The 22,770-nt window shown below is 38.1% G+C and overlaps 1 protein-coding gene across 1 annotated transcript in view; it reads right to left on the bottom strand.

Moving 5' to 3' along the window:
- Positions 1–22,770, bottom strand: part of ABI2 (abl interactor 2) — a 118,201-nt gene that overhangs the window by 23,621 nt on the left and 71,810 nt on the right. Inside the window, 6 exon segments of the mRNA XM_046659356.1 lie at positions 6,517–6,675; positions 10,504–10,686; positions 11,634–11,758; positions 12,486–12,632; positions 15,382–15,479; positions 22,731–22,748. Coding sequence (XP_046515312.1) covers positions 6,517–6,675; positions 10,504–10,686; positions 11,634–11,758; positions 12,486–12,632; positions 15,382–15,479; positions 22,731–22,748 — 730 coding nt within the window.

Genomic DNA, 22,770 nt, shown 5'->3' with positions numbered 1-22,770 from the left:
GTGAAAGAGACTGGACTTCAAAGTCACCCAGAGTCAAAGCCTGACTCACCGTCTCCTTGCCATTGGAACAGCAAGTTAATTGACTTCTCTGAGCTTAATCCATAAATGTGTTATGAAAAAGAGATAATGTAACGCAACCTACCTTACAGAATGGTTGCAAAGTTAAAAACAAAAATAACGTATGGGGAAAGCCTAATCCAGAGCCTAGCACAAAAACAATTAAGGCAGTTGAAACAGACAGAAGAGGAGAGAACTCAGGAACAGTGTGGAAAGAGGGCCTGGTAACTACGGGTCCAGCGGGCAGAGGGGAGAGCAACAGCTGAAGATGATTCTTCAGTTTTTACCTTCCTAGCTGGGGAGGAGGAATGCCATTAAGCACATCAACTCCAGCACGTAGTCCAGGGAAAGAAACGGACTGGTGAGTAGGCCGGTCAGGGGGCGGTAACGATCTGATAAATGAGATGTCACAAAGGTGACTGAAGCATAAACATGGGAGGCAACTGGAAAGTGTCGACTGAGTTTGTGAGAAAAATCGAGAGGAGCAGGTCAGTCGTCAGCGGAGAGAGAACAGCTAAGCTGTGGGTGAGTGCAGGGAGAACACGTGGAATGTGTGGACGAATTAAGCAGACCACCCTGAAGAACACTGAGGTTTAAGGCACAGAGTAGTACACAAATTGGTACCTTGTTTAAAAAGATACCTTTTGGGTAGGTTTTTCCCTGAAGTCATGCTTCTTGGTAGTAAATCCTTAAGTTGTGTGTCTATCTCCCACTCTCAGAGGCTCGGAACAATTGTTGATATGTTCAAAATACCCTGTTTTTCCAAACTTGGGGTAAGGAGGCACAATGAACAGAGAAGGTAGCAGAAACAAAGCAGCTAAAACTGAGCAACAGCAGCAGACAGCAACTGGCACTAGAAAAGCGGAGATCAAACTACGTTCCTATCAAAAAGATGAAACGCCCCTCTTCCATCAGCACCTTTCCTCACCGCCTCTGTAACAGAAAAGTAGGAGATTTCCTACTTCAGTCACTGTTTCTCACCCAAGTAAAAAATGACCTAGTCCTCAGCTGAAAAAGAATGATCAGGGGCTTAACTCAAAACAGCCTTTTTGTAGGGAGGTTGACCTTATAATTATTTTTAAGATGAATATGTTTTATTTCTTCTCTAGTTCTGAAAGTGAAAATCTGAAACCAGAGTGGTTTTAAGAAGTCCACCCACAGCAGCCCAGGCAAAACCAATCCCAGATCCTCCTTAAACAGAATCACTTAATAACAAAACAAGTTAGATGTTTTTCAGACCAGTCTAGGGCATGTTTAAAAACTCAGTTCCAAATAGAGCTTATTTTGCCCAGGGCAAAAATTTTATGTGACGGTCCAAATTAATCCAGACACCACAGCATTTTCCTTCTGGACCATGTAAGATTTCACCTGGCCAGAACTCTTGTGAACCAGAACACCCTACTTTAGACTAGATTTAGCTTCTTTACAGTTGAGCTGAAAATGAACTATTCTTGGAGAACTTCAGCAGGATTTTGATGCAAAGAATGGTTTGCAACATTCAGTTTTAGTCCTATACATCTTGTGACTAGAAAAGAGCAGGAAGCAGCTATAAACTTGTTTTCACTCCTTCAGCTGAGATGATTCCTCACAGAACAAGACTCGTTTGACCACCGAAAGGTCTCCAAACTTTGCTTCAGCGGTATCACGTTCACAATCCACAAAAGGAAGTTCACGTGAAGAGACGGGCTCACCAAGTGACTGGCGTTTACAGAGATCCTAAGTAGAACGAACAGAACTACAGCTGACGTGCACACAGCAGCACGCAGACGCCTCAACAGGGAACGGCTCTGCAAGCAAACCCAGCTTAAGAGGATGCGTCCGTGCCGAGGAAACACGGAGCCTTCCCAGGCATGACCTTCCCGGTTATTTACAAAGTCCTTTGCAGTATAATCTTTGAAGCCTGGTGTTTTAAAATGTCCAAGTCAAAGAGTTTTAGGGGAAAAAAATAGGCTTTTATTTTTTTACATTTTTTTTAGAGCTTTATAAACAGAAAATCAGATAAATATTCTAAATATTACTTCTCAAGCCATTAGAGAATATCACCATTAGAGGCCATATATATGTGATAGCCCATTCAGATTTAGTGCTTATATTTTACATTCCAGGGAGGGAAATAATCTGAGCAAGTTACTTTAGGAGAGAAATATTTTCTAAACATAGAGAGCAACTTAGAACGAGGACTATTTAAAAGTGAACTTAATCATGCTCAGTTAAGGAGAGCTTTTGAGCTTTTTGATGGAAAAGAGTATGGTTACCAAATAATTATCAGTCCTGTAGTCTCAGAAGGGTTAAAAGAATTGGATTATTTGTTATTCCTTTTCAAGTAAAAAAATCACAATATGACGTTATGCCTAGAAAAAGTAGTAAATTAACACTACGGTTTCAGGGGCCAGCCCGGTGGCACAGCGGTTAAGTGCGCACGTTCCACTTCTCTTCGGCCCGGGATTCACTGGTTCAGATTCTGGGTGCGGACACGGCACCGCTTGTCAAGCCATGCTGTGGCAGGCGTCCCACATATAAAGTAGAGGAAGATGGGCACGGCTGTCAGCTCAGGGCCAGTCTTCCTCAGCAAAAAGAGGCAGATTGGCAGTAGTTAGCTCAGGGCTAATCTTCCTCAAAAAAAAAAAAAAAAGAAAAAAAAGACTACAGTTTCAAAACATAACATGTTTAATAATCAGTGTAAAGGGTCTATTTGGTTTAAGTGGTCACTTGAGAATCTACTTAACACTTTTCCATTGTTTCCTTGCCTTTTTGTTCTCCCTAGAGTAAACATCCTCTAAGAAACCCTCAAGATTGCCTGAAACAAGGATGTGAATGCAGCTTCTTGTTCCTGCTCTGTGTTACACTTTGCTAAAGCACGCCCCCTGCACTCTTCCAGAGATTCACAGCACTGCTTCTCTTCTGCAATATCACCAACCAAACACTGTTTTTTCACTGTTCCTTTTTAGCTGTTTTTAAAAACATTCAGGGCTTAAAGCCTGACATTTCCCCTGTGTAAAACACCATACTTACTCAGAAATTCCTCTACTTCATATAACTATATACAGCCACATTTCTTGGAACAAACATTTCACTGTATGAATTAGAGGTTTTTTTTTAAGTCTTCGTTGCAAGAAAATATGAGCAATAAAATGTAGAGTATCTTCTACTAAAGGCCTTGGCACTTAAATACCACATTATTCCTCACTGCTATGGAATGAATGTTGATGTCCCCCAAAATTCCTATGCTGCCACTGTAAACCCCAATGTAATGGCATCAGGAGGCAGGCCTTAGGGAGATGAGCAGGCCATGAGGGTACAGCCTCACGAATGGAGTTAGTGTCCTTATGAAAAAGGCCCTAGAGAGCTCGCTCTCTTTTTCTGCCAGGTGAGGATACAAGACAGCAGTCTGCAACCCAGAAGGGCTCTTGCCAGAACTCGAGAATGTCGGCTCCCTGACCTCTGACGTCCAGCAACCAGAACTGTGAGACATCAATTTCTGTTGTTTTATAAGCTGCTCGGTCCGCGGTGCTCTATTACAGCAGCCTGAGCAAAGACACTTCCCAAGCTAGGCCTGTGTATGTAAACGCACATGTACAAACACACATATGCAGAGAGAGAGATTCCCTGCCCTCGAGGTGCTTCGTACTTACATTTAAAGTCAGCACTGTACACTTGTGATCAGCCCTATTTGTTTCAACGACCCTCCTTGCTGCTGACAAGAGGAATGATTAATTGGAATTCCTATTTCTTTGGCTGGATTAGATTAAGAAATAATAAGAACCATAAAGGTTTCAGTTGTGCCCTGATCAAAGTGTTCTTTTAAGTGACTTTTTCTGAAATAATCTCATTAGGAAACAATTCTTGTGCTCCTAGGACATGGCGCTAGACACCTGGTGTGCCATATTTTAATTGCTATGTTATAATGCCCTTTCAAACTCAAACCAAATACAGTAACAGTGCTGCTGGAGTTACACCTCACAGAGAATGCCACTGACTCCACATCTGCACGCATCCCAGCCTGTCAGCACACTTCTTCAAAAGCACATATCCATGTCAAGCCTCCAGCTGTAAAACGTCGGTGCATAAAACACACTTTTGCAATCATTTTGCTAAGTCAGAGAATCAGCTGCTTGAGAAAGCACAACAAATTTTCTCATTTTAAATATGAAAAAACAGGGGCCACTGTAAGACCAGGAGGAGTAAAACAAGAAACATAATATTGTAAAGCAAACAAAATGAAGGCGTATCTAATAGCCATAGCACACTGGTTTGCAAAGTGTTAAGTCTTGCAAAAAGAGCTTTTCAAAGAACATGATATATTAAAAAAAATTTTGTTTAGAAAAAGCACTCTCATTAATCAACCAACAAAGTTAGTCACCCTCTTTAAAGTTACCCAATCCCCGGAGAAGAAAGGCAGAACTTAACAGAGAGGAGCACAGAGGAAAAACCAACAACTAAACTGCCTGGCATGCTACGTTCCAGGCTCGACAATCGTCATTGCTTCACTTCTGTGAGCGTGAAAAAGACTCTCATTAAATCACTACATAGAGTACGGTCTTCTTTCTACTTTAACAGATACTTTCAAGTATGTTAAAATCAGATTTACAAAGAAAGAAGTATTGAAATACGTATTTAAAACACATTTAAATGTGTGCTTAAACAGCCTTCAAACAAATTCCACCAACAAGGTTCCCATAAGACCCATATTTTGGTATGTACACGTACACAGCATGAAATACCCTTGTATATGCTTTGTGCACATCATGTACAGTTGGTCTCAAGCTGTAGCAGTGAACCATCTCTCAGCTCATATGGAACCCACCCATTTTGGGCTGAAACCATTCTTTTAAAACTCTCCGTACAGATAAGGAAGGGCGTAAGGACCATAAAATATAATTGCCTAGACCTCCAAGAGGGCAAGAGAGAGCTTATCTTCAGCAGAACTACGAAACAGGCCACATCTAACAAATTAAAATTTAAAAATAAAAAATGCATTTAGGTACAAAATAGCACCTGTACAAATATGGGTTTGGGACACATGATTTAAAAGCAGATTGCATGAAAAGGACAGGCAGATGTGTGAAAATTAAGCTCAAAATGAGTTAAAAAGAAAGGGAAAGGCCAAATCACTAGGTGTGATCAAAAACGGCAGTAAGAGAAGTATCTTTCAACTAAGGCAAGTGGTAACCCCACTACAGTGTGCACTGGTGAGACTATAAATACGGCATTTACTTGACAAAAGGGACCCAGAACAGTGACTCGGTTTGAGTCACGGAACAAGGGCTTCACTCGACATTCAACAAACAGGTCCTGAGTGCTATTCCAGGATCTAACTGGATACAAGACGGACCAGGTCTCAGGCTCTCAGGCACTCTACGTTACTCTGTGGGCACCAACCTCCCCGACAAAAGAGAAGACTTGGGAGGTTAAGAGGTTAAATCTGAAGGGAGGGAGGATAGCACGAGAGAAAGAACATCAGACAACCTAAGTTCAAACCCTAACGTGACCATCACCTCAGCCTCAGTTTCCTCACCTGTAAAATACAGATGAAAATGATCCCATGATTCTAAGACTCAAACGAGGTAATAAATATAAAAGCAACCTTTAAATTTGTTTTTTTGTGTAGAAGGAGGATTTGTGTAGAAGGAGGATAAAATTTGTTCTGCAAGACTCCAAAGGATATAACAAGGTTTCACCAAAAGGCAGTAGCCGCAGCACTGATTTCAGCTCCATAGAATTCAGGGTTTTTCAGAGATGGAAAGGACTGGCCCCTCATATCAGAGGTGATCACACACAGGTTTACCGGCCTCTTGGCAAAAACCCAGAAAAATACAGTAAGCTGACACAGCACATCCACATTAGTCAGTCTAATATTTGCTCTTAACCTCTCTGGGTAAGAAGTAAAAATGATGATTATGGATAGTAGTAAATAAGTGCCAGATTAATTTTTCCATATGCATGATGCACGTGAAAGATGAGTGTTCTATCTGGATATAACAGTTTTCCCATCACATGTTTGGTATGAGAACTAAATACGATAGATTTTAACTGCCCAGCACAAAGAGCTTCAAAAATGCGATTTCCCTTTTCCATTGCCACTTATAAACTCTGTTCATGCACACTCAATTTTCATTATTTGCTATTCATAGAGCAAAGATATCTAATTAAATAAGAAGAAAATACTGTTCACCACAATATTATTTTAAAAAGCAAATAATCACTAGCACACAAAAAAAGATTCTGTTCAGAAAAATTAAGCTCTTAAGTTTGCATGGAAACTATGTACTGATTTTTTTTTTAAAAAAACATGAACGGGAAGATACAGTCTTAGCAACCTTGTATTCATTCTTCCATTAATTCGACAATAGTACTAACCACCTATTATGTGCTAAAGATTTGTAATTAAAGGGTTTTTTTTCTCTGTAACTGAAGATTTTTAATTAGGGATGTTCTACGGAATGCAAAAGAAAATCTAACCTGGATTCTGGCTATAAAAAGGTCCTCCGTTCATCTGATTCTGAAGGCTTGTTTGTGACGTTATGGAAGGAGGGCGTCTATAGGGCAGTGAGCCCCCGATAGTGGGGGGGGTATGGCGAGAGGCAGGTCTATTCATGCTGTAGAACTGAACGGGATGACCTGGAAAAGGGACAGAACATAAACTTGTCATTGAAAGAAAATCATCTCAATGAAATACACTTTAGGTCCAATGCCTGAATCTCAGTAAGATTATTAGAAATAACAATGTTTAGCTAATTTAATTGCCATCTGACAAACAGAATGCAAGGTGACAGTTACTGCTCAGCTGACATCAGATCAAAGTGCAAAAGCAGAACAGCACATAAATAAAATTCTGAGTAGGTTTGGAAAAGCTATATCTACATAGATTACTAATTAATATTATGATTTTAATAAATTAATAATCTGATAGGGTTTCAAAATCATCACAATTAAAATTTATGGCTCACTTCCTCCCCAAAAAACCAGGCACTAAACATTGAAAACTAAACTCAACAAGATAAGAATAACATTTATGAAAGCAAAAGAAAAAATGTTTGATACACAGTCTTATTCCAAAATGATAATAATAGTAAATTTAAGGTAGTGAAGCAATTTGCTTAAAGGAAAACATAAAGTATTTTAGCAAAAGGTCACGTGACATAATTCCAAATCAAACACGTTTGTTCAATTGACAACATCCATCTCTAAAGCTAGATTATTGTGTCTTACAATTAGAGTTTAGGAAATTTACAATTATGAAAAAAAGCTAAGATACAAAAAGTGAATCAAAATACATTCTATTTTTAATATGATCCCTGAAACGGAACATATTTATCAGCAATTTCACTATATATTGCTCACTGAGAGTATTTCAACAGCTAATGCCAACTGAAGACACTCATTCCTAATCCATCCAATTTCTTAATGCAATCCAGTTCCTAAATTTTATCCAGACGCCACCCCTACTTAAAATCATTCAGCCAAGGGCCTACTGTTATAGACCGACAGACCAACCAAGCACTGGAGGCACCCAGGAGAGACCACAGCAGGGAAGCGGGGGAGCAGAGAGGCCAAGGGGAAGGAGGTCGACTAAGGGAAAGGGCAAGGGAAGAAGGGAGGGAGGGGGAGAGGCAAAAAGAAAGAAAAAACCGACAACTTGTCCTCTTACCCATACTTTACAATGGTGTTGCATGACTAAAATTGGTCTTCAGGAACTCCATAAATTTAGCAAACATAGACTTCACACGGACTCATATAAAAAACATTATAAAAGCCCTCAAGGGCTGCTAGACCATTTAATCTTCTTATATATGACAGTACCAAAGCCTAAAAAGTCAATTCTGTTGATGAAAAATCTTGAGTATTCAAGATTACACATAACCCACTGCCAAGTCTCTATAACCATGATAAAAATGTAAAAACATATAAACTAATAAAGGCACATCTTAACATTCAAATCATCAGATACACACACATTACTGGCATTTTAGTAACAAACTAGTACCAACTTAGGATTATCAAGTTAAAGACATCTGATAAGATCATGATGAATTTTATATAGTCAGATCCAGTCTAAAATTTCACCTAAGTCCTCAGTGATTCAAAGACACTACATAAAAGAGACTCTATTCATATCATTAATAAGGCATTTATTTTTGAGTTGAAAAACAAAACTACAGTTTTTAATTACCATAGACCTAACTATAAAACCTAAAACTAAAATCTTATAGAAGAAAACAGGACAAAATCTTTATGACCTTGTGTAAGGTAAAGAGTTTATAAATATGACATCAAAAGCACAATCCATAAAAGAAAAAAAAAATTAACTGGACTTGATCAAAATGAAAAACTTCTGCTCTTTAAAAGATATCATTAAGAGAATGAAAAGATAAGCCACAAAATGGAAAAAAAAACCTGCAAATCATATAATTGATAAAAGATATATTCAGAATATAAAAGAACTCAATAAAAAAATAAACCTATTAAAAAAGTGTGTGGGAGATGCAAAACATTTGAACAGATATTTTACCAAAGAAACTAAACAAATGGCAAATAAGCAGGTGAAAAGATGTTCTGCATCACTAGTCATCAGGGAAATGCCAATCAAAATCACACGAGAAACCATTATAGACCTGAGAGAATGGCTACATTAAAAAGAACCATAATGACAATACCAAGTGCTGACAAGTATGCAGAGCAACTGGGGGCGCAAAACTGCACAGCCACTTTGGAAAACAATCCGGCAGTTTCCTAAAAAGTTAAACATTCATTTACCATACAACCCAGCAATCCTACTTCCTAGGTATTTACTCAAATGATAAAAATACCCGTGCTCAAAGTCTGTGAGTGTTATAGCAGTTTTATTCATAATCACCAAAAATTGTAAATAATCCAAATATCCCTCAACTGGGAGAGGGATAAACAAATTGTGGTACATCCATGTAACAGAACACTACTCAGTAATAAAAAGGAACAAAAGAACGAAACATGCAATGACATGGCTACATCTCAAATGCACTGTGCCACAAAGCCAGAGAGCACACGCTTCCACTCACATGAGACTCTTGTGACAGATCAAGAGGTTGCCAGCGGCTACGATGGAAGCACTGACTACAAAGGGGGCATGGAGGAAAGTCTGGGGGTGATGGCACTGTTGTACACCTTGATTGTAGTTGTGCTTACATCACTGCACATTTTTGTCATAACTCACAGAAATACACACTAAAAAGGGGGAATTTTACTGCACATAAATTACACCTTAACAAAAAGAAAAAAAGTACTTGGTGATTCAAAGAAACTGTATAAAAGGTTATATTGATATAAATTGTTAATAAGGCATTTACCTTGCTTTTTGTTAAAAAAAAAAAAAGCTACGATTATTCACTCACACGACAAATGTTTATTCAGTGCAGACTATGAACCAGCACCTGTTATTAAATTATAATTTAATTACTAAAATGTTGACTCTCAGGTGGGGGTGCTTTGTCCTTTCTGGGCCTACAAGAGATTCCAAGATGTATCCTTTACTCCACTGAGGCAGGAGCATGACAGGACTCCTGCATTTACTCACTCAACTGTCCTAACTGTCGTATGCAGATCAGAGAACAATTCGTGTTCACATTTACCCAGTGTAGAAAGCTTCTCTTAAAAAGAGGTATAATAGAAGCTATCCCATAGAACACTATCCAAAATCCACTTAAAAATGGACTTTTTAAATGTCTTTTAAAACATTGAAACATCTGGTTAAAGCAGCAAAGCTGAATATACATTCTATGAAGTACTTTATTGACAAGCTAAGGTGATGTGTGCCCAAATATACATTTTTATAATAGACAAAAACTTGTTTACTAACCAGCATCAATGTCAATTGTGCAAATACATTTTGTAGCAATTGAGCCTTTTTCTCCTTCCCCATCAAAACAGATTTTAGGTTGCCATTTTAAAACACTAAAACACCAGTCAACCTTAAGTAAGAAGTAAACCTGAAATTCTTAAGTCCATTGTCTATGTGCTTCCAATGCTGCTATAATAGGTGACAGATTCTGTTATAAGAGACCTACAAACTGTTATATCAAATATTTTCTACAAAATATACCTCAGAATTATTGTCACAGACTTTTTGTTAATGAGCTAACCTGTAACAAAAAATATTTCTAATGACAATTTCTGGAAACTGTATCAAAGACGGCTCCACAGTAAATTCACAAATCTCTAGTAAATGAAATTCAAGCAATAAAAAAAATGTATCTTTGTGCTACTCTATTAGAAAAATGTATGGGAAACTTTACCCTGATTTCCTCAAAAAATTCTACTCTTTGGTCATGTGCCATTTTCTAGTTAGTACATTATTCTTTAGGTGTTTTTTTAATGTAAAGCACAAATAAACAAAAATCCTAAAGCCAGAGTTTCAGGTTAGAGAAGAGTCAGATGACTGGATCTGCCTGCCAAGGAATAAGCAATACTCACCTGTCGGGGGAGCGGAGGAAACAACAGGGGGAGTTGGAGAAGTGAAGCCATCGGCCAGGGCCTGGGCACCCCCAGCGGCAGCCTCTGGGGCAGTGGAGGAAGGGGCAGTGGCAGGAGCAGGAGGGGCGGGGGCAGGTGCAGCAGTAGCAGGAAGGGGAGGAGCACCAGCAGAGCCAGCAGGGGCTGGGGGAGGAGGGAGAGGAGCATTACTGAGGCAGTCCCACCAGGCAGGATCAGAAAGGCATCAGAGAACCTAAGGTTAGACACACAGTGCTTCTCACTAACCAAAGAATAGAAGAGTGTTAAAAAAAAAGAAGAAGAAGAAAGCTTAGGTTAAAGGATTATTAGGTTTCCAGCAAATAATTCAAGATGCTCACGGTAATGTACAGATGTTTAAATTCATTAAAAGCATTCCTTTTTACTTGATAGCCACTAAGAAAACAACAGCATTCCATTTTGAATTACATAAATCAGAAAATAAAAATATATTCCAGACACATATATCTTATCAGGTATAAAATAATTTAGAGAAACACAAATCTCTCTTTTTCACGATTTTTAAAAAGGTATTATCTATTTGTTACTATGATAAGTAAATTAAATATTCTATCCTTATGTCTTTTGTGTCATGCTTTTAAAACTAAATTTTAACTTCATGTGTCTTAAACACATTTTTCTGTTTCTGAGGAAAAAGGGTAGCATTTCAGAGAGTATTAAGTTCCAACAGTCCACTAAATTTAACTGTTAACACTATTTTTCTATTTGTCCAAGCCTTTGTTACCAACATGATTCTCACACTGAGTCCGCACCGCACCTCTGGGCACCATGCACTGTCATAACACCAGCTGGAAGTCAACATATGACTCACACCAAGACAGTGCCCGAAACCTCAAAGCACCAAGTGAGCCACAGCAACAAAGACGTGAGACCAAATCACAGAGAAGTGTGTGACCATAAACTCACAGATCACTTGGTTAAAAGTAACAAATGCACAAAGATTTCCTGACATTTACAGGGCCCTAAAGGGGAAAAAATAATCCTAATTATGAAGAAAGCCCACTGTAATTACATCGGAAATTCAAATGCAGAAAGGACAAGTGAAGACGAGGCACCATTCGCCCCCGCTTTACCTGGCAGGACGCTGGGGGGAGAGGGTGTGGGCACGGCGATGGGCACGCCCACACTGCCACTCCCGCTGTTCTCCCTGCTGCTGCTCCGGCTGCTCGGGTGGCTCCCGCCACTGCTCCCACTGCTGCTAAAGACAGAAAGGCCACCCAGACATGAGTGCTGCACACAGTGAGAGCACACCGACATTTCCCAAAATGCTCTGAAATGAGTATAGCTACGAAAAGATCATTCAAAAGATCTCACGTCAAATACGAATTTCTTAATAAAGTAGGGGAAAAAGCTGAGTTCAAGAAACTTGTTTTGACCACATTTTAACAAGCATGTATTAAAGAAATTAAGAAGAAAAAATTCTCCAGAAATTTAAGTGACAAATGATGGGGCTCAACACATAATGATATTACTTTCTTTTACTCCAGTTTAATTGCTTGTCTGAAGAAACACCTTTTATAATAAAAACATAGTTTTCCTAAACAGATTATTTAATTTTATTTATAATGATATCTTGATATACTATCCCATATTAATGTTTTATTGTATATAGTTTTTCATCTGTAAAGTTCCACCAAAAAACAACTTGAAATTTCCCACATCTGGTCCATAATTTGTTTTCAGGTCAACTGTAACTACTGATCTTGTGGAGAAGTTTGCACTTTGAGATGTCTGTTCTTCAACTTTCTGACTGCACAAAGTTGCATCAGAGCATGAGGAGAGAGAGGTGGCATCAGATGAGGTTTGGGAGAGCGGAGTGAGGAAAAGAACTCAGTGCTTGGAAAATGAGAGAAATTGAACTAAAGTTATCTGAACAAGTTATGGTACTATGACCATCACATTTTGTGCTGAGGTAGAGAAAATACCTGTAAGTTCGATTTCTTTGATTCACAGAAGCTGTCCTCACAGGGCTCTGCTGCGAGGGAGCCATATTACGGGTTGGGCTAGGTACGTAATCATTTGGTACCACTGGAGGACGCACTGGCTCCAGTGTGCGATAGGGGGAGTGCCGCCTACAAAAAGAAGAGCGTATGTATCGTGTGATTAGCAAGTTCGGGCACAATAAATTCAGAGTTGCCAGTAGTGAAATACAGTTTGTACTCAGAGATAGGAAAATGTGTTTTAACATAACCCAGCTACCAATTTCAATCTTTCCTTAAGTATCACTTCTCCACCATTAGGGTTTTGAGGAGTATTATTTTTTAGTTTCCAGCCTCATTTCCCTGTGCTAATGCAATTCTGCTCATTCATTCTGAGAGCACGAAGATTCTCCCACCAGCTAAGCCAATGTTCCCCAGACTCTCTTCTTAGATGAGTTCAAATTATTTCAGTAGCATGTCAAAGTCGTCAAGCTGCACTGCATGAATGCACTCATCATCTTCCTCACCCCTCTCTCCCTAACCAAGGATCTTCCAAGATAGGGTAAATAAATCCAGAATTTGGCTCCACAACCCCCACTTTGATGAGTAATAGCAACCATAACAATTCTTCTCCCTCTCTATATATTAAATACATAGAAATTAAACTATATCCAATACACAGAAATCCACAATTTAATCTCATCTCCTTCCATTCTCACCTCACATTCTCCTCCAAGTTTCACCTCGATCTCTCTTACCTTTTACCCTCCTCAGAGTTCAACATTTAAAAGGGAGAGGAAGAAAAAAAGACCACCGAGGTCTACCTTATGTACTTTGAACTGTCAAGTACAAAACAGACTGGATTTATTAACATATTTCCCTATTTTTCTCAAAATTTCCTTTTAAAGGAAGAAAATGAGAAGAGTAAGAAAGGAACTATGACAGGAAGTAGGATGCACACTAGAACATTAGTGATTATTAAATTATTCTCATCTCTAAGTTTCCAAATTCTTTATGACAACGATAAATACTCAACTGACGTGAAACTAACATTTTGTAGATGAGATTCTGGTCTTCAAAAAAATAAAAATTGGGATCTCAAGATGTGAAAATTAAACAGCTTTCTTTCCTGAAATGATGTTGCTCCCTTGACTTATGTATTTCTTAGTAATTCCCTTCCCAAAAAGCTCCCAAGGATCCTTCAAACATTGCTCTCCTGGACTACTCAAGTTTTGGCTCATTGATTTTGGATGGCATCACTTTGCAATGACCCAGTCCATTCTACCACCCTCAAAATCTCCCTGCATAAATACATATATACATTAATAATTAAAAATAAATAAGGAGCACTAGACAAGGTATTGGGTCAAAGGAAGAAAAAGGAATGTAGAACCTTGGACATAAAATACCAAAAAGAAGTTCAGGCATCTCTGAAATTACAATGGAACTATAAAATAACCTAAGACAGGAAACTGATTAATTTCTAAATATCTGACTTCCAGACAATAAAAATGTTCTGCTTCATCCAAGAAAAAACCCTTTGCTGATTGAGAACTCTACAATGAAAGCAGTGATAAACACAAGGTAAAAAACAAGGGGCAGAGGAACAAAACATGTTGGCTAGGCAAAGACATGTGAAAAGGCCAGGCTGTGACCATCAACCAACTTGTGGTGCGCGGTGACTCTGGTCGCCAAGGATCCTGCAGAACCCTTGCTAACGCACAAGAAAAACAAATGCCAGTATATGAGTAAATCTTCAAAATTTGAGACTAACAGAAAATTTTATTTTATAAGACTACAGTGGGTACTCTTACCCCTGCACAGCTACACCCTACCATGTCATCTACATTCTACCCTGAAGTTTAACTCCTATTTTCTACTAGATTCTTTCCTCTCTAATCTAAGCAGACTGTTTTTTGCCCACCTGAAATAAAATCATCTTATTCCTGGCTGGAACTGATTTTTATTCTTTGGTTTCCAACTGTCCTAACTGTAATTCCTCTTCCAACATTATCCTCCTTTATATCCCAACTGGTCTTTGTCCTGTCCTGATCCCCAGGCTTGATTAGGTTTTTTTGTTGTTGTTTTTGGTGAGGGGGCCAAAAACCAGATTGTCAATTAAAAACTTTTAAGCATGTATCATAAAGCCAATGGTTGTCACAGCATTTTGTCTATGTCTTGTACATTTTTTAAAACTCCAATTTGTTGTACAGTGACTCTGAAAAGTTGATAGAGGACAAATATTACCCCCTTTTACAGATGAAAAAACTGAAACGCTAAGAGGCTGAGTATGCAAGAGCGCAGAGCTGGAGCAGAGCTGAGGCAGAGTTTCAGCCATCCAGCTTCGGGGCTGCATTGTGCCCACTGACCGCCAACCTGAATCACAGTACACCAAGTGTTTAAATTATGATGCTTTAGGAGGAAAAAAGTCAAGCCTTTCCATTAATTGACCATTTCTGCCAAAAGTCAAAGCTGGAGCCCAATTCTGTAGACTGAATGAAAGCTCAATGTTCTCATAACAACACAAGATAAACAGAACTTTATAATCTACACAGTGTTCTTCAGAAGAATAGCCTGAACGAGAACAGTCAACTGTAATATGAAAGACTCTGGAAGTTTTCTGAAAATGGAAATTAGAGTGCAACTTAAAATAAATCATGAACTTGGGCTAGAATTTTACCTAAAATTTAAAACTCTTTAGAAAAATAATTTCTGCACAAAATCTTTTTAAAGTCTAAAGATGTTTCCCAGGAAAAGGAAAAATGACACACACAAAAAAATAATCCTAGAAAGAAAATCTTCTCTTTTCAAACATTAAAAATTAGTTTAAATCCATGTAGCGTTTATTTTTCACGCAGCACCACCCGAAATGGTTCCAACCCTCACTCAGTTCCACACTCACCCAAGTGCCCCTTTCCCCGACAGGGGAGGGCTGGGGGGCTTCTGGGCCGGAGGTGTGGTACGCGGCAGCCCGCCCATCTTCATGTTCTGGGTACTCACCTAAAAAATTGTGAGGAAAACTTAACTTGCATGCAGTGAAACAAAGTGGCACTTTTGGGAAATAATACTATGCTATTTAACAAAGGAGGGGAAGGTGTAAATAGGAAAAACAATCAGAGGCCATGCATTTCATATGCAATTTCTAGTCTACTATTATTCTACAGTTGTACTCAAAGGACTCTTCCTAACATGAGATTTTCAAATGATCATAAACTTGTATGCAAAGACTTTATTTGCCATTAGGCCATCACACCAACAGATCACTGGTTAGACTGCTTAAAACTACAATCAATTGAAATTAAATAGGATAACCATAAAAAGCTTAGTTTTAATAAAGAGTAACTCAATCAGAAACAATAACGCCTTTAAGCAATTCCTTGTTTTTTAGATAGCAAATATATCATAAAAAACAAAACACACGTTTCCCAAATAAAATATACAACTATAGTTCTGATCCATTTTAACCAGAGAATATTAAATAAAGTTAAATTGTATGATATACAGAGAAAAATTTAGGTTTTTAAATGATGGATTGGCCATACAATTCAGACTTCTTTAATGTTCTCTTACGAAGGAATCACCTACCTGAAAACTGCCAGAAGTTGAGGCATGTGCCTAAACATCTGAAGCAGAAAGTTAGGGCTGAGGTATCCCATTCAGCTGGGAGCAGCACAGGGGCCACTAGCAATGTCCTAGTTCCAGTGGGAGTGAGACCCATTCAGGCCCAACATGGAGATTATTCAGGCATGGGAAAGATGTAAAATGGTCAGTTCTAAGGCCTCAGAGCTCCACCGTGACTCCTCACTACTCTATCCCCAACTGAAAATGCAAGTGTGGGAAAGTTGGGTAAACTGGGAACAATGGATGCTACCAAAGGAGCATGTTAGCACTTATACAGAAAGCCCTAGAAATCTGGATATCTCAAGGAGCTAAGGGAAGTCATTCACAAACATAGTTCAAATGCAATCTCAAGTTGCTTGAGATTACCAATGAGTTAGAGTTAATGCTCACCATAGCATATCTGACCCTATTTTTTAAGCCCCTAATATTTTGGATTGCCAAACACTTCAAAAAAGAATCAACTTTTCTAATAAGAAAAGTTCTAGAGTATCTAAATTATACTTGTAAAATGAAACTGCAAGACATTACACCACTGACATCAGAATATATTTATAACTGTAACTGCAAAATATAAATTTTAAGTAAACAAATCATAAATGTATAGCAAGTACTGAGGCTGTTAAAATTAAATCTGACAAACAGAATTTTTAAAAATTCTAAAATATTACTAGTTATCTGAATAGGCAAGAAATAATATATCAAGGAACAAACTCTTCAAATGAATAGCCCAGTGAACAAGTTGTGTGTGATGTTAAAACAATCTTTAATGACAAATGATACCTTTGAAATGTCAGTATTTTTAAAGTGAAGCATTTATCTGTAATCCTTTTGCTGTTGCTTTTAAACAATAAAAACAAAACAAACTGGCTATCAAGTAAGAATAAAGATTAACTCGTCCTTGCTCTCCCCCTCATTAATAAACAGAGGGTATGCTAATCATAACTAAAAATGGAAATGCCAGAAGTTTTAAAAAAATTAATCCACATTTGGGGAAAATTTTAGGAGTCATATGACAAATAACCAATAGTTTTTAAAACTGTAAATCTTAATTTACAATACCAGAAGATTTTTTTAAAGTAGTAACCAAAGTCCTTTAAGCTCAACCTTAAACAACATAAAACCCAAAGTTACTTTGAGTGAGGAGGAGGAAGTGGGTGAAGCAAACACTAAACTACATCCACCTGCTAGAAACAGGACGGAGAAGGAGCAGAGACAGAACAAGAGTAAAAGAGAAGTTTATTCTATGCATGGAAGAGCTAAAATACTTGAAAATAGCTTTCCAACTTTGATTTGTTTAAGGTTTTGATATGTAAGGTGCTTTTGTTTAAATTGCAGTATCATCTATAAGCCTTCTAATCTACCCCCAAAATAATACAAAATAAACAATCTATAAACTAAAATCTGGTGGGTACTTCTATATGTAACACTTGAGACATTTTATGATCTGTAGAGTCATCAAAAAATTGTATTTGGTTAGTGGGATTTGGATGAGTAAATTAAACCACTTGAAAAACCAGAGTTCCTGTAGAATGTCCAAATAATGTATAATTTTATACTTCACTGATACTGTATTCAGTGATACTGTATTCACTGGTACTTTATATTAAGCTAAAAGAGTTTTCAATATGTCTTTAATGTAGCTTTCCTTTATGGGAAAAAAAGGCTTCTATGCTAAGTAAAACTGAATATGCTACATAGAGTGTAAAAACTGCCATGAAATTTGAGGGAAAGGCAAGAGAACAGGAGCAACTGCCAAACAAAACTTAATTTCTTTACCATAGGTGGAATCTGTACTGTAATTAAAGTTAAAAAAAAACTCTATGTCAAATCTAAAATAATTTGGGAAAAAAATACTTACTGGACAGCCATCATAGTTCTAAAAACTTTTTTGAGGTAAGTTTATGAGGGAAACAACATTTCCTGACAGTAGCAAACACGTGACTAAACTGTGTGTGGTGACGGGGAACTTAGCTAGAGAGAGAGTGCGTGTGTGTGAGAGTGCGTGTGTGTGCAGCACAAACTCAGGACAAAGAAAACGAAGCAACACTGCACCCACTTCATAACAGCACTTCCGACGAAACTTCTTAAAAAGCTTGCAAACAAGCAGAACTATCATCTGCACATAAACATGCAGTCAATGGTCCCGAATGACGAGTGGGAATGTTCATCACGCTTCTCAAAGTTTTACTTGGGAACTGGAATGAAATTTTGGTGGCTGACTGCAACAATAATTCAATTACATGGGTATGTTTTGATTCCATAAAGGGGAAAGTCATCACTGAGAGCTAAGTGAAGGAGGTATTAGGCACAAGGAAGAACAGTAGGAAAGGTCCCTTCCTTTCCCCTACCAGAGAGAAATCCTCAAAACAGAAGAAATATTTCATTTAGGTGATGAAGCTTAATTTATGGCCACAGCACAAATATTTTCCCAATGGTCTGTGACCAAGGAACACAGATAATACTGGAGGTAGGAGTAGTTCCTTTATGATCAAAGAGTGGCTTCGGAGATGTCTACAACCAGCACCAACCATCAGGCCAGTCGTCACACCTTAACATTGTTTCTACTGTGACCCTACCTTCCCTGCCCTGTCCCTGCTCTATCCTTTGTGGAACTTCAGTATCTCCTTGAACCTTGATATATAATATGATGTTCATTACAAATTTCAGTGTTTTCCAGGACTCTGTGAACCTCAGTATTTTTTATACAGCTGGCCAGCCAGGTACCTCTAGTTCGTAGAGCACATCACTTCTGCTATGAAGAGACCTCCCACTGACGGATGCCCTGCTGCAACGCGACAGTGGCAGACACACCCTAAAATAATACCTGTGGTATAGCCCTCATTTATCAACCACCTACCACCTGCCAAACTACTAGGTACAAGGGTAAAGGAATGTGAAAGATAACGGGGACACTGGGGACACAAAGGTCTATAAAATGATTTCTCTGTTTTTAAGGAACTTATAATATTTTGGAATAAATAAGACTCACATGTTTAAAACAAAAAGGAATGTCTACAAATTATATAGAAAGTCCCCAAAAAGAAATATCAGTGTTAAAAGGAATAGCTAGGTTTCACAGAGAAAACTCTGCGCTGGAGTGTTAACAAATTTAAAAAGAACAGGATTAAAACATCCCAAGAAGACGAGCAGCATGTATAGGTCGCATCTGGGTGTGGAGTAGTGAGGACGTGCAGAAGCTGCGGTCAAGCACCTCCAGGCCTTCCTTTCATGTCCACTAGTGTCCCCGTTAGTCCTCCCCAGTATAGGATTCTTTGGCTTCCTAGAGATCTCTATGCCTCTCCTACTTCAATTCTGGGGGCTAGCAGGCAAAGGACCAGGAGATCCTCTGAGGAAGCAGAGCTGAAATCAGGAATTTGAGTACGAATTCAGGAGACAAGAAAAATTTTAGTAAGAGAGTTAGAAAGACAAAAAGCTTAAGGTGCCCAAGAGTCCTAAAATACAGTAATCTAATTCAGAGATATGGAGTAAGAGATCAGGAGTAGCAGGGGAGAGAAACAGATAAAGAAAGGAGAAGAAAAGAAGAATAAAGATGGACGAACTTGATTGATGGAAGAATCTGCTTGATTCTGCAAATAGTTTCTGACAAGTGGCTTTTGCCAAAATCGAATTGGTGGCTCAAGATTGGAATAGGCAAAAACAGATGGACCTCCCAAGGGTTGCTGTTTATGGAGTTTTTCTTCCAAGTGTTGTGTCAAATAAACGCCTCAGAGTGACCCCTCAACTGCATCTGAAGCTAGAAATGTGAGGGGGAACTGAGCACCCAGGTGTAGGGAATGGCAAACGCTTGTTAAAGACTGCGCTCAAATGAAGAAGCTAGCCCGTTTTTCACATACAGTTAAGTTACAGATCTTCAAGATCCCAAGCAAAATTGTCCAAAGTGTTATACTCTTACTGTTTTAGCTGTAAAATAACCCCTAACTCCTCCTCATTAATTATTTAGAATCTGCTTGCACACTGTTCAACTGAAATAAGTACTACTTTAACAGAAGTCTTTACTATTTTTGATTAAACTAATATACTTATTTAAAAAGTACTTAAGCTTAGCTTCCTTAGTGACAATTTTACTACTTTCAACAGAAAAATCCATTTCAAATATATACATCAGTAACATGGTCTTAAAACTCTTTTTATTATTAAAATAAAGAGTGGAGAAAGCATACCACAGTTTAAGGTACATTCCACTTTCATATGGCCTCAGGCACATATTAAAAACACTTCTGATATGGCATTCTATCCATTAGCTTTTTATGCCTTTTACTGTAAAAATATCACCACATTGTTTTCAAAGGTCTTTTGAATTAAAATCTACAACTTGTTCTCCTCAGTCAAATGAATGAAAAACAACTAACCCAAATTTCAGATGAAAAGAACCATTAAACACCGGCAGAACATGCTGTATAAAATGTTAAAATTTCAACTCTTAAGCATGGAGGTCTCTTCTGAGTCCAAGCCCATGTGTCTGGTCTCAAAGTATGATCTTAGTTTACAGTCTGTCTGAAAGGCATCAAAAGTCTGACAGCAACGGAAGCAAAGACAGAGCCTCATGAAGAGGTGAGAAGGAAATCAAAGAGGAGATAAGCCTATCAAACATCTGGAGACCTCTAGGGCACTTGATACAATCCATAGGTCTCCAAGAAGCTCAGGCAGAAAACCACTGGACTAGTTTATTATCTGCAGTCCCCTCCAACTGTAACATTGTTTTCTTTAACTCTATATTTTCTACCTTTATATAATCAATTATTCCATTAATCACTCTTCTAAAACCACTCATCTTTTTTTCACCAGCATAAAAAGAGTAATGATTTACTATATACTGAATATTTTTTTCTACTCTGTTTTGGTTCACCCAAAATTATTAACTATGTGCCACAAGTTTTTAGAGAAGACAGGCATACAAAGGATAGGAAGAAAGACAAGACAGAGCACTGGCACATTGTGGCTTCGACGATGAGCTCAGGGTACTCTTCTCACCCTGTCAACTCCACTCCGATATAAAACAAACACCTACACGGAGCCATCTTACTCAGGAGCGGAGCTCGGTGGTGCAAAAAGTGAAGACGTAAAGGAATGCTTATCCAAGTGTGATTTCCCTGTCAGATCTGTCTAGGAGTCTCTCATTTCCCACTCATTTTGGCCTATCTCCCACATGGAAAAGATCCTGAACCCAGGAAGGTCAAGAAGGAATCACAGTAATGTTTGGAGGAAATGAGCATGGGATAGGAGCTTAGCCAAGCTGGTCTAAACTTTAAGGGAAAAGAACTGGTCCATTTCTGGGGTTTTCCCTCAGCTAATCTTTGTGTGCACTTCTATCACTTTGGAGGTTAACACAGCAATAGCCAAAATCTGAACACACACTTTAGGGGTAAAGAGCCAGGGGAGCCACACAGACTGCTTTCAATCTAGTTGTACCTACTTTATGCGACAGGAATCCCCTCAATTCCACATGCTCACTCATGGAGATCGAGGGCTTGGGGCCAACACTCCAATCAAGAAAACAAAAAATACATTAGCCTGGGCTCCACTAGTCACATTGCTCCACTAGTCACATTTCTCTACTAGGATCTGCTGAGATCTCGGGGGCCTAGGTTAGCAGCTAGTCAATGATTCAGGTCTCAGTCATCTTCTCTTCATGTTATCACTCACTACACTGAGGACAAGGCAAACAGGGTATTAGATGGAAAGAATATGTATTTGAAAAGAAATTACAAAATTCAGCTAAGAAAAAAAGAACAAGAAAGAAATGCATGCTCAGTTTGGTGAAAATAATTTTAGTAACATTCCATTTGACAGGCTCCTTGAATACACTTGAATGTCTTTTACCAGTAATCTTCCAAAACACTAAAATGTTACTGCAACAAATAACAAAAGGAAATATTATCTCTAATTCTTAACTTGTATTCTGTTAAACACTATCATGAGCTTTTGATGTTTTGCATATAATTAATACTCAGCTTGAAAGACTTAAAGTGAGTTTATACTGAAATACATATTTTATATAGAAATTTGAAAAATACAACTAATTGTTTCTTCCAAAATACATGATACTGCAACTTAAAAAAAACCCATAACATTATATATTTTCTGCTTCTCAATTTCTTTATAGTGATTAAGAGTCAAGAGATAATGACATACTGGCCACAAGGTGTTTAACAAAGCACACCATTTATAGAATAAAAAGTCTATTACACAGGGGGAGGGTTAAATAAAGCACATCAGTCGGCCCTCCAATCCATAACAAAATTTCTACATTTAGAAAGATCCAGCTAATGGTATTTCATAATGACATTTTTATGATAGACTAACTTACATTTCAGTTTCACAAAATATATTAACAATGCTAAATAACCATTTACTCAGCAAATATTTACCAAACACCTAATGTGTGTCAGGCACTGTTCTAGGCACACAGCACAGGGTAGTGAACAAAACAGACAAAAATATTTGCCCTTATGGAACATGAACACCACAAAGCTGCATGACAAAAATAAAATAAAAAAGAGTAATTATTGGTTGGTTTTAAAAGGCCAAATGCCAAATATCTCTTCACTCCCCATATGTAATATTCTATGTAAGAACAAAGAATGGAAATCCAGCCCTGGAATCTCTTACCTTAAATCTAAGCAACCACTTAATGCATAAATGGAGCAAA

Source organism: Equus quagga, chromosome 4 (assembly GCF_021613505.1).
Source record: "Equus quagga isolate Etosha38 chromosome 4, UCLA_HA_Equagga_1.0, whole genome shotgun sequence".
In the NCBI taxonomy this organism is placed as follows: domain Eukaryota; kingdom Metazoa; phylum Chordata; class Mammalia; order Perissodactyla; family Equidae; genus Equus; species Equus quagga.
This window is presented reverse-complemented; position numbering and strand designations above follow the sequence as displayed.